The following is a 12,669-nucleotide window of genomic DNA, read 5'->3' as shown; positions in this document are numbered from 1 at the left end:
ACTTGTATGGCTTTTAACTTTAACGTGGCCTGGTTTTGAATACGAAAGTAGCGTTTACTGATTTTGTTCAAGACTCAGCTGATGGAGTTGATGCTCTAGTTTTCTATTTGGTGTAAATATGTAGTAATATTTGTGTAATAATGTAGTAATATTTGTGTAATATCTTTCAGGTTGCTTGTATTATATATTTTCACAGTAATGTTCAGATTTGGAAAAAACAGATTCTAGTTTTTGATTACGTGTTACAGCTGCAAGTATAAACTACTTTAATTGGAAGCTGTGTAGATATACAAATGCGACTGTCTCTAATTAGGTTGTTCTTAATATTTGGTCCTATGTTAAGTGTGGATCTTGATGTAGGCAGGTTCAGGAAAGAAGCAATGACAGTCCTCTAAAATACGTTTCCTCAGACTTTGTATGTTCTTACTTTGAATGTGCAGATGCCTTTTTCTTTTCTTTGCTGCGGCTGTCCTTGCTGCGTCCAGTTACTGTGCTCTCGCAAGGCAGAGGCATTGTTTTCCACAGTAGCTGCCTCAGTTCAAAAGAGGCATTGGAGAGTGTCCTTTACAAAACCAAGTGTAATTTTTTTTTCGCTAGAATGAAATTTGTAGTACTGAGGAAGTATTAATTCCAATATCTGTCTAAAAGTTGCATGTATAAAACAAGGACGCGGCTTTACTTAAGAGGAGAGAACGTGAAAAAGCCTGCCTCAAACATGTATAGCTCCTTCTGCCCTTTGTATTTAAGTGTCTTTCTCATGATTTTCCCACATTGTTTTCTTTCTATTTCAATGGGATCGTGAGCTCTGAGTGAGCCATGTTTAGTCCCTTTACTGTTGCGGTCGATCCATAATGAAGTGGATGTATGGGGAGAAACGAAGTCCTCAGTAATTATCCCTTGATATTAAATAGCATCACTAACAGGAAACGACATTGGTCATTAACTGCCCAGGACACTGCAGCTGGCTTTCTTATTCGTCTGGATACACCTACCTCAAACAAGGATGGGTGAAATACACAGTTATTCTTGCATGTGTTAAGATAATCTTTGTAAATACTGTTTGACAGTCTACTGTAATATTTTCTAAGTGTAAATATAAAAGAAATTAGAGGTAGAGACCTGGACGCTGCTTCAAGGAGTCTACACAAGGGAGGCTGTTAACCAACTTCTTGGGCACCGCAGTTCTGTTTATTCCCGTTTGAAATAAATAGCCTTAGGCATCCAGCCTTAGTGCCGATTGCTTCACCTAGAGATTAAAATCTGAAATGTAAAGGACTATGCCATTTGTGTTCTTTAAAGTGTAAGACACACAACATAAATGGCCCAGAACTCCGAGATTTTTCTAGTATGTGGGAAAAGCCAGAAAATCCCGTATAAAGTTGTTGAGGCTTAGTAGACCAGTTTGTAAATATGAAGCAACAGAAAATTATTTGTGCATGAGTGTTACAGGTGTTTTCATTACATGCAGCAGTCCTGGTATTTTTGCAAATACTTCTGATTTGCAGTTTGGCTCAATGTAATTTGAAGTCCCAGAATATTTGTTAACATTCCGATATGATTTGCTGAATGATTCTTTTTTACTGTGATTTGTGTTTTGACATAATGACTTTTTTACAAATACAATTTGTATGGCTTCTTTGAAGACTTCTTTTAAGGTTCAAGGCTTCTATAATTTGGTGGTATCTTGAGGTAGTGGTAGGAAGCTTTGATATTAGTTATATTCAGTTAAGTTTCTTTTTGCATTGTAGCGATGACTGGTGAAGTGCACATGGTGTGTATGAACAGCTTTACTTACGATGTCTGAGTGGAGAGACGATTCATTTGCTTCAGGTAAAGCCTCTAAAAAGTGAAACAGTCAAGTCCTTAAATGAGTTGTAGTTTCTTTTAACAGTATATTTCTGGGTGACTCCTGTTTCTTGTACGCGTGCACTTCACGCACCTGCCAGCTGACTTGACCTGCGTGGGCAACGGGGGCTGAGGGTGTGCACCCAGCTCCGGCTGCCCCTCGCTCCTGCAGCAGTGGTGGCCGCGGAGCAGCAATGCTGCCTCTTCCTCCTGAGGGCAGCAAGAGATGACTTGGTGAGTGACCAGCTCAGTCCACATGCATACAAACTCCTTCCATTGCCTAAAACTGGTGTCCTGTATCTGCGATCTCTTCGACTGTATCTATTTGTTGCCTTGCGGGATGGGCAAGGGGGCTTTGTGCCAGCTGCTGCTGGGGAAAGGACCTTGCGAGACAGCCTGTTCTTGTACCAGCCAGCTGAGGCTGCAGCAGTGGAGGGGTGGCTTCAGGTATCTGAGCCAACAGGGAGCGGGCTCCCCTTTTACCTGCAGCAGCTGTATAGACAGAGGAACTGATGCATAAATGGTGATGATGACCCTCAGAGGTACTTGGACCTCTTCCTCGTTAGTCTTTCTGCTTGGTCAACAAGGACATAGATCTGGAGGAAGGTCAGGAGCTGCATCGCAGCCATTCAGAAAGCAGCAACTGTCTTTACAAGCTGCCTCATCTCTTTTATTTGGGCTTGCTCTGATACTTTCTCTTGTATATAGTGGACATTAGGCACAGGTATATACAACCAGACCGTTTGTACTAGAGGGGATACTATCCCTTAGCAACTCTCCTCCCAAGATCCCTGTCACAAAAAGTAACAGCTTTAGTTTCTATGTCTTTGGAATAGGACCAAAAAAATCCAGTATTTTCTTATCTTGGATCTAAATGAATTGAAGAAGTATACACTTCTTCTTTGTGATGGTAAGTTACATGTCTCTCTTATTTCAGTGGTGTAGATTCAAGACTGATTCATAGTTCTGGACTTTAACAAAAGCGCCTGCTTTATGGATACTGTTTGATCGTTTTGGATCCAAATTGGTGCAATACTAAGTGTGTGCTTATTGTGGTTGTTCCATGTGCTCTCTTCACGCCTTTCAGAATTACTTGCAGAGCCTAATATTAAAGTCTTTCTGAAATACTGAGATCTTTAACAGAATTGTAGTGCTCTTCCATTCATTTTAGCAGGGGGATAGCCTTTCTGCTCCACAGGGAAGATGCTCTCTAGATATCTTATGTCCAAACTAATCCTAAAGTACTTTTTCTGATTTGTTAGAATGATGTTATATGCAGCTTAAATACGAACAATGTTTTGAACTGATATTTTTTACCCATAAATGGTGTATTTTCTACGCAGCTCCCCATTTGTATGTTGTCATCTAAAACCAAGCAAGACATTGCATTAAAAGTAGATGTCCTGGTTAAATTATTTGATTCTAGACCTTCAGCTTCACAAATCAGGTCAAATTCTATTTAAGATACCAAGGGAATTCAGTCTTTTCATGAAAGGGATGGACTTTGATGGAAACCTAAGTCTGTTGTCTTCTCAAGGTAATACGATATCCCTTTTAGTGTAGGGCAAAGACGAGGTTGAGCCTTTCATCATATCCAGAGTACATTAGCTCAGGGAGCATCTGAAGTTTATAAAACCTACAAGAGGGTAGCACCATTTTAATGAGGTGCATACCTAAAATGAAGCATGTACCATTATTTATGTACTGTATGGAATCTATTGGAGATTAATGCAGGACGGTTCAGTGGGAGGAGTGCAATTCTTGGGGCACTTTTAAAATCCCATTTAAAAAGCACAGTTTGTAAAAGTGAGTCTTGTACGTGGAGGAATGTGAAAGGGTATCAGAGCTGCTAAATTTGGTGGAACTCCTTATTGTCGCTGTCGTCTGTCGGGGGCTCAGAGATTAAAAGGGCTGTAGCATGTTCGATGGCACTTCTCGTGCCAAATCTCTTGTATGTGTACCCTGCACTGGAGTGCTATAAAGAGGCAGACAGTGGTTTTCTGGAAAGGTCAGAAGATATGTATTGGTTTTAATCATGAAATAAACAGTGTTATAATTAGCTGGAAAACTTTGTATGCGACATGTAATTTTTTTTTTCAGCTTGTTGCAGGAAAATGCTACCTAGGTCCTTGTCTGAATCTTATCCAGTGCTCAATGTTGTAAGCACCGGGTGGAGGGAGTGGGGATCGCCTCCAGAAGGGTGATCTCCAGAAGCAGCAGAAAGGGAGATGCTCTCCCTCTGTCCTGGAGCTGCACACAACCAGTGACAGCTGTGCAGCCGTGCTGGAGGAGGTTGCCCTGTTACACCTTGTTTCACCTGTTTTCTTTATAATCAGAAAATTGTCCTGGAAAGTGCGGAAGAGAGATATGAACTTGCTATGGATGTTCGTGATGCTTTGGGCTTTTCCCTTTCTTTCATTTTTGAAGAGTGCAGCAAATCCTACAGCTGAGCATTTGCAGCTGTCTAGTCCTCCCAGCACTTAGGAGTTGTCTTGTCTTTTCTGACCTGTCAGCCCTTTGTTAGCTGCAGAAATGTCTACCAGCACTGAATGGTCCTTACGAATGCTTGTCCAAAGAGATGGACAAATATTTTTGGTGGCATCTGTGTGGAGGATGATCTCCCTTCCTCGTGGAAGGGGTTTAAAGAAGGATTTTCCGTTTTAGTTAGAGAATTAAGAAGTTGGGGAGACAGCACGGCCATCAGTCCCAGCGGCACAGGTGGGCCCGGTGTGGGGATGTGGGTGCGCCTGGAGACTGCAAGCAGCTCTCTGGGGTTTTCTCCCTTCAGAAACATCCTCTGGAAGGTGCAGCTGTCAGGAAATTGCTTAAGGGCTTGTTGAGTTCTGGTTGGTTTGGTTTTGCGCTCTGCTTTTAGACACCTGTATGCGGGACCAATGTAGCTGTCCCCTTAGATAAGCCAGGGTACACTGCGGTGTGTTGCAGCAGCAGATAGATGCGGTGAGGCAAGTTCTGTCTTTGTTAATATACAGTGGCAGGGAGTCCCAGCCAGCATTATGTTGTTTGGATTCTCAAGTGGGGAGAGTGAAACAGATACTTTAAGCACTGGAAGAGGGTGGTAGCAGAAGTATGTTGCTGCTACCATTGAGCACAGGCAAGGGAAGGCAAGTGTGTTGCTCTGAAACAAGCCAACTCCACCTGCAGTGCTGGCAACAGACTGATCTTATTCAGAAATGTCCCAAGACTGTTCTCCATGCTTTCAATGAAAAAAAAAAAAAAAAAAAAGCACTCTCTTTGACTTTTCTAGATTTCTGCATCAGACTAAAGGTTCTTGCATTTCTCTAGATACTCTGTTGGAGGAATAAAAAATCTGTACTGCAGGGGTGGATTTGCCGGCTATGCGGTATGTGGATTGGGCCCTGTTAGATCACATCTGAACTGAGCTTCCACAGCCCTTTTCAATTTTGGAGGCAATGTAGATGGGAGGAAGCCAAAGTTGCCTAAGAGGCTGTAAAATCCCTTTTCTACCATCCCTCCTCTGCTTGTCTTTCTCCCCCTTGTCCACTTACGTACACATATTCTCTCTGACTGCTGTGTTTAAAGCTGGTGGTATTGCTTGTTGTCTGCCAAAGACAAGCACAGAAAAGCTCTATAGGGATCTCTAGCATCTGGGCATGTCTTACTATGTTTGCAACAGCAATTTCTTTTCTCCCTTACCTGCTGTATTTACACTGTGCTAAAAGTATGCTCGGTGCCTCACAGAACAAATAGTTTGAGAGCTCTCTTCTGTGTCAAGGGAAGCTGAGCTGACGGCAGAGGAGAGGTATCTGGGTTTAGAGAGAATTTCATGCAGGTATGTAGCTCTTAGCCAGGGCTAATCATACAAAATTGTTGGGGTTTTTTGGTGCATAATTTAATTAGTTTGCTTTCTGAAAGAAATTTGAGTTAGGCATTTGAACAAAGCCAGGTTGAATAATGATGATGAATGTTTTCAGGAAGAGTACTCCAGGCTTGAAGGGGGAAGTGAAAAACAGCACAGAGGTTTCAGTGAGTTGAATTCACCAAAATGTTTAAACAATTTGTCTTGTGCTACTGTAAATATCTGCTAGTAAACTACTAAAATGGGCAGTTTTACTTAAGATAGAAATGTAAGCGCTGTGAGCTGTATTTTTTATTTATTTGAATATAACATTAAAATACCCTTTCATGTGGGAAGACTGACATTTTAAGAATATTTAAAGTTGTTAATGGCCAGTCAGCCACTTTGCTGAACTGCTGACTTCACACATACCATTTCCTTTTCCAGGTTTTTACAGCCCCACATCTTCTGGCTTTTAAAGCAGGATGGGGAGGGGGGGAGAGAGAGGAGAGCAGCTATTTTTATTTTCCACTGGTAGCCATAGAGCAGCTCTAAACTTTAATTTTTAAAATTACTGTCAAATGACTAAATGTTGACTTTACATGACAAATTGTTTCTGCTGTCCATTGATACAAGCTATGCTGTTTAATTCAGAGACCTTACTTTTCTGCTGTTCTCATTTATAAGTATTTACTTCTTGTTTCAGGAATTTGTGGACAAATCTTTATTCTCGATTTTGTTAATGTTGCTTTTTAAAATACACAATGCCTTGCTCTGTACTGAATAATACACTTAGTATGGTTTGAGAGATTTTTGTAGTCTTGAAATGTATGGCTTACTGTAATTACAGTTGCTCGTATTCTAAAGCAGATCATAAACTTACCTGGAGAGAGAGCAGAACATTTACAGGCAGTATTTTACTGCTGACAGCTTAGAAGTTTGTTTATGCTAATCACTTAATAAATAGTGAGCAGTGCACTGTTGGTGACTTTCTGAGGAATTTTGCGAGTGCAGAAATTTCTTCTTGATGTTAAGGCAAATGATATTACAAAATGATATTTGTAAAGCACTAAGTACCCACTCTTCCTTTAACAGCTTAAGAAATATTCAGGCTTAGTTGTTGTAATAATACATAAGGATAGCTAATATTTGCTGTTTTGAAAGCCCATAAATTTGACAAAAGCCTATCTCTCCTATCTCTGTTTTTATCAACTAGAGGAGAAGGTGTTCAGATATATCAGCTATTAGAAGTTCTGCTGTATGAAAACATGGAAGTTTAATTTCCTTTCATTGAAAGAATCTTTTTTTTTTTTTTTTTTTTTTTTTTACAAAGAATGTGAACTAAAAGAGATTCCAACTTGGATCAAATTTCTTGTCAGAACACTGGCTGATTATATATTTGTATGCATAAATGAAAGAAGACCCGATCTTTAGGTTTTGTTTTGAAATCATATATGTGTAATGCTAAATAATACTGATTTTACAACTACAAAGCTTGTGTTACATTTTATAGTCTTCTGATACATTTGTGCAACTGAAAGGTTTTTTTTCTTGTAGCCTCTGAGATCTTCCTTTTCTATAATGATGCCACAGTATGCTCTAAAAGGTGTAAACTGGTTAGCTTTATTACAGAAAGAAAGAAGTATATGCTGTTGTGTCTCGAAGTATACTAAATGAGTCTACACACTGAGTAACTTGCTGGAAAGTAAATTTTCAAGTATTGGAAATTTGGAAGTATTGCACGTTATGGAAATACTCCTTTTAAGTCTTACTCTCTTTATTTGCCTCTTTTCAGCCCCTTAAAGACTTATGAAAATGCTATGAAGTAGTGTTTTTATTTAAGAGATAACAGATGAAGAGATGATTAGGTTTAAAAAAGGGTATGCCAGATTCATAAAGGATAACTTCGAAGGAACGCAGTTCACGTTCAAAAAAAAGTCACGCTTGTTTGGGAAGCAACCGGTGCCTGTAGGTACGCGCTACCCATGCGTGGAAGCTGTAGTGGGAACGGCGACTGCTGCACGGTGTGTCGGTCCGCGGAGGCGGCTGTGCAGGTCCTGTTCTTGAAGGGCTCTCTGCAGTGTTGGCCGTAACGAATGGGAAGAAGGAGGTGAGGAGCGGTAACAGCAATGGGAGCGTGGTCATACTGGCCAGCAGTTGTAACTGGTGGCTCTTTTGTTTCTCAAGCTAGCAGCACTTGAATGCTGGTGGTGAAAGCATATGTAGGACTTGTACATATGAAAGGGTTGGGGGGGGGAATATTTCTTTGCTTACGTTGCGCCTATTCTCTGTCCATAACTGTTTTTGCTGTTCAAACTATGTGTAATTCTTTTCCCCCCTTCGCCTATGGAAATTTGATCTGGAAGCATTTGTAGAAGAGAAAGAATGAAGAAAGAGAGGGGGAAGTATAACTCCTTGTTCAGACTGAGCCTGAAAAATGTCTGCCTGTATTTCAAGCTAAAATTAGGAAGAACTTAATTGATGCTTCGAAGTGGATGTTTTGTGAGATTCTTCTTCTGCCCTGTGTATCTGTATAAAAGAATAGCCTCAGTCCTTATCAGCAGGGGCTGCCTGTTCATGACTGTCCCTTCCTCCCCTGAGGATGACAGCGATGAGGTCTGAGTTACTGCATTTGTACCAGTGGTAGGGTCAAAAAGCGAACTGGCTTTAAAATTGGTGTCTCTGTCTTACCTCTGAGCCTGAGATGCAGAGTCATTGACACAAAAACCTTAATCTTTTTGGTGGGTACTAAGCCCACAGTCTACTTAGGCTTCTTTTAAATGTTATATTTATATCCATAATTCTGTGCTGTGTATTTTTATGAGCGGGCATGCTGTCAAGATAAACTTGCACTGGGAAGCCCTGAATATGCAGGATTTTTTCAGGACATTCGGTTTACTTGAGTGCCTGGCTTATGGTGAGAAGGATAATGGAGATGCATAGCAGGCAAAACAGAGAATGATTTTGACATTTTCTGTAGAATACTAGCTGCTTTGAAATATAGCAATACTTGTCCTTTGAGTAATGCTTTCAAAATGAGAAGAGCAAAGTTAGACAGGAAAAATGTTTTCCATCCTGTTTTCTGATACCTAGTGTTACGTAGCAGCAGCACAGAGAGGGCGAAGGCTTAGGCTTGTCTACTAATATACTGCTTTCTGACAAAGGGCTCGCACACTGGGAGGTGGCTAGTAGAAGTGATTTGGGGATTAACAATAAAAACTTCAGTAAGGAATTAAAGGCAGATGAATGCTTTCCATCTGCTTTTTTTAAAAAAGTAACTGATGTAAGGGAACCAAATCAGTGAAAGAATAAAACTCAGTTTACGGGATGAATGGAGATGTAAGTGATGTACATAATACAGTTTGTGAGTGTGGAGATGCTCCATAGCTCTTTAAATTGAAGATATTTTGATGATGAATCCAATGTTATCCTAGGTTCGTGGACTTTTTTCCCTCTTTTTTTTTTTTTTTTTTCCTAAGTTTCCTTAATTTACAGCAAACTTTCTCCTTGGTGTACGGTATGGATTCTGTACTTCTATTCCCGAAATCAGTGAGGTTTGAGCGTTTTTTGCCCATGACCGACAATCACTATGCTTAGCTTGGTTTTTGTAACTCTGATTTTCCTTCTGCTGCTTTGTGCATCCTAAAGCCACTATGCTTCAGGCTTGGCATTGCATTTCTTTGTTTGCTCGTATAGTCCTGACCTTGTTTTGTTTCATTTTTCCCCTTGATTTCTAGAAGCTGCTAGATTAATTTCTTAACCCCAGCTTTCTGTATCACTGACTCGGCTTGCTTGCCTAGGTGCACATACAAGAATGCCATGGGCTCTGTCCTTTCTGCGTAATTTTGCCAAAACGTCCCTGGAGGTTTCTCCCCTGTATTTGCTGGTGGTTTTCTTCTCTTCTATGGTGGGTGTGCTGCGGGTTGAGCCGTGCTCGTGATGGTGAGTGCAACGTAAGAGAACTCTGTCTTGGTTAGCAAAGGACGTAACTGCCTTGCTTACGGTTTGCCACTTAATTACGCAAGGCGATGGAAAGCTGTTCCTAGGTCTGCCCCTGCAAAAGAAGTTATGCTTTGTTTCAGACTGACCCGCTCTGCTTTAGAGGTAACTGGTTTTCATTTTGCTGTAATTCAGCATCATGTAGCAGTTGTTAGCTAGAGGCTCAGAAATACCATTCTTGAACGTTTTTTGTGACAAACAGCACTATCTACAAGCTAATTTAATAGTGGCTCTTAAATTGAATACTGTAAGTGTAACTAGGTCTTAAGTAGCACCTCTTCGAAATAGTAATATATTGTATTCCTGCAGTTGTGTTTGCCCCGTTTCAAACAGTGCTTTCAGAACTTTCAGTTGTCTTATATTTTTAACAGGCTGGTGGGCGTGCTGTAAAATAGCCTGTCTGGTACAACACAAGCTAATGAAAAGCTGGAATCCTTTTTATGTTCTGACAGACGCTCCGGTTGTGCTAAACTTGATGACTATCACTGCGGGGTTGGAATCTTTATTACTGCACCAAGTGCAATCTGGTACTTGGAACAAAAAGATAAAAACCATGCACTGTTTTAAAGTAATCTGTAAAAACAGTTACTTTGACTCTGCATCACCTTTCACAATTTATTACTTGCAGTGGAAAAGCTTTGAATTTTTGGGGGAGTCTACGAAAGTATCAAGTATTTCAAATTTATTTGATGGCTTAAAATGATTTCTGTTCTTAATCCTGATGATTACTTACGCTATGAATGCTATTATGTAGCAAAACCTGCTTATTTTATGTTAGTATTTGGTTTTATTTATAACTGCTCTCAAGTCTCAATCTTGAGAGTTTCTTGTAATAACTGTCCAGCATGTTCACACACAGCACACACACGCTAAATGAATTCTTCAGTCATTGGCATTTTTAAAACCATATTTAATTAGTTTTAGCCATGGGACTTGCACTGTGTAAAGTTTTCGTCATGCAGTCCGTCACCATAGTGTGCAAGTTCCTTGAAGTTTCACTGAAATATCATGGTTTCTGGAAAATACTTGGCTCTATGACACCTCTCTTGTTATATGCGATATGTATGTGTAATTGTTTTTTTCTTTTTTTTTAGCATGCAAGTGTAAGATTCAAGAAATTTCAAGTAGATACCTTGCTTTTCAACTATTATTCCTTTTATGTAACACTAGAAAGGTGTAGCTTCTAAAAACGTTACCTTTGGCAAAATTAATCTTGGAAAAATTGTGCACATATTTAAATTTAAAAAAAATCTTGAACTTTTGGTGATGTCAACTTTAACCTCATGGGAATTCCTTGAAAGGAAATGATCAAAGGAGATAATTCAGGAATTTGAATGTATTTTTACCCATTATTACTTGAACAGTGAATGGAAAAGGATAATAAACTTGCGGGCTTTGTTGCTTCGAGGCTAAAGAGCTTCAGATGAGTTTGACTTGAACACAGTCAAAGTTCCAAAAACTAGATGCTGGAGTAGAAAATCACAGTAACACACACACAAAATGAAGTTTGTTTTTGCTGTGTTACAATGGTTTAACTAATTTGGCCCTTCTAGTTTCTAAACCCTACAAGAATATGGCTCGCTGCTTTTATCTGCAGTTAGCGTTCACCTAACGGGTTCTCTCTGCTCTGCTACAAGTGGTAGTGGGCAGGAGTATCAGTGAGCACTTGGGCCTTTGTGTAGGTTTCTTACATCAAGAAACTGTAGTTGTGAAGGATAGTGTGTTTTACCCAAAGGTGTTTAAATTGCGGATTTTTAAACTCTGTGCAAGTGAGGCATGATAAGTACATTATGTATAAAAATGTTTCTTCCATTTTTCAGTAATATTTGTTGGGGGGAAAAAGGAATAAAGCATTTTTTATATCTTTCTTTGTATTAGAAATCCACAGAAAATGCAAATCATTATACAATGAATGTCTAAAGCAATGGAATAAAAGCTTGGGTTCTTCTGTACCCTTGCTACTTTGATACAGCCATTGTTTACACGCTGTTCTTCTACAAATAGTGTGTTAAATGTTTGCAGCTTTAAACCAGCAAGATAATTATACACCAATACAAAAAAAAAAATCCTCCTTTCCAAAAAAAAAAAAGAAAACCCAAACCCCAACAACAGCCTCCCCCCTAACTTGTTGTATTACTACTCCACAGGAAACTGTTGTGCTGAAAGGAAGAATTAACTGGTCTTTCAACTTCAGCCTTTTTATTGTGAGAGGGAAGATCACAGAAGTGTTACCATGGGGAGAACAGCAGCTAAAGGTAAGGCCTAGTAGCTTTTATCCAAGAGGAAAGAAAATAGGGAACCTGTTAAATTCTCTTTTTGAAGGTGGTGGGTTATTACTTGACAATTACTATACTGTTAGATTAAAGAGGAGAGGTTACAGTATGTATTGAACACAGGGAAGTTCAAACTTCACGTTGTTTTAGAGTAAGTATGCTAAATTCAGCTTATCCTGGAGTTCTATACAAGTTCAGCCAAAGCAGTTTTGTCCTGTGACAGCCTTGAAGCCATTATACTGCTCTAAAATTGAAGAATGTGTCTAGGTGTGATATTAAATAAAATATAGTGCTTTATTCTGTAACTGCACATAATATAGCAGGAAGATAATTAAGTAACACAAGGAATCAGATTTTACCACAATGAATGGCATTAGAACCTGTCTTCCACAAGCTCTTGAAGACAAAACGAACATTTTATTTTAAGAAATTCATCCGCAAATGCACTCTGTACTACTAAGGTGTGATTTCTGCTGTGTCATGTCTGCAGAAGTTAATTGTCAGTTAAGTGCTAAAATAAAGAGTGAGACTTAAAAAGTAACAAGGGTGTTTGGGTTGGTGAAACAAAGAGAATGTCAAGAGAGAAAGACCCACTGTCTAAAACCAGGTTGCTGTTGCTTTTCAAAGCTTTCAGATGGGTTGTCTTCCCCCATAAAATGCTGCTAACACTTCTGTGCTTCTCTTGAGCTTTCCATGTTCAGCCCAAGCTGCTTTATATGCTTGTGGGCTCCCTCG

General features: G+C 39.7%; 1 protein-coding gene across 4 annotated transcripts in view; it reads left to right on the top strand.

Moving 5' to 3' along the window:
• The first annotated feature begins 11,838 nt into the window (after positions 1-11,838).
• SCML2 (Scm polycomb group protein like 2) overlaps positions 11,839-12,669 on the top strand; it is a 58,459-nt gene continuing 57,628 nt past the window's right edge. For 2 of the 4 annotated variants that reach the window (XM_082303931.1, XM_082303928.1), the window contains exon 1: positions 11,844-11,916. In XM_082303931.1, coding sequence (XP_082160057.1) covers positions 11,895-11,916 — 22 coding nt within the window. In that variant the 5' untranslated portion in view covers positions 11,844-11,894. Of the gene's footprint in view, positions 11,917-12,669 lie in introns of all 4 variants that reach the window. The other 2 variants (XM_082303930.1, XM_082303929.1) reach the window with 2 other exon arrangements.

Source organism: Platalea leucorodia (assembly GCF_965183815.1).
Source record: "Platalea leucorodia genome assembly, chromosome: 2".
NCBI classification, from domain to species: domain Eukaryota; kingdom Metazoa; phylum Chordata; class Aves; order Pelecaniformes; family Threskiornithidae; genus Platalea; species Platalea leucorodia.
This window is presented reverse-complemented; position numbering and strand designations above follow the sequence as displayed.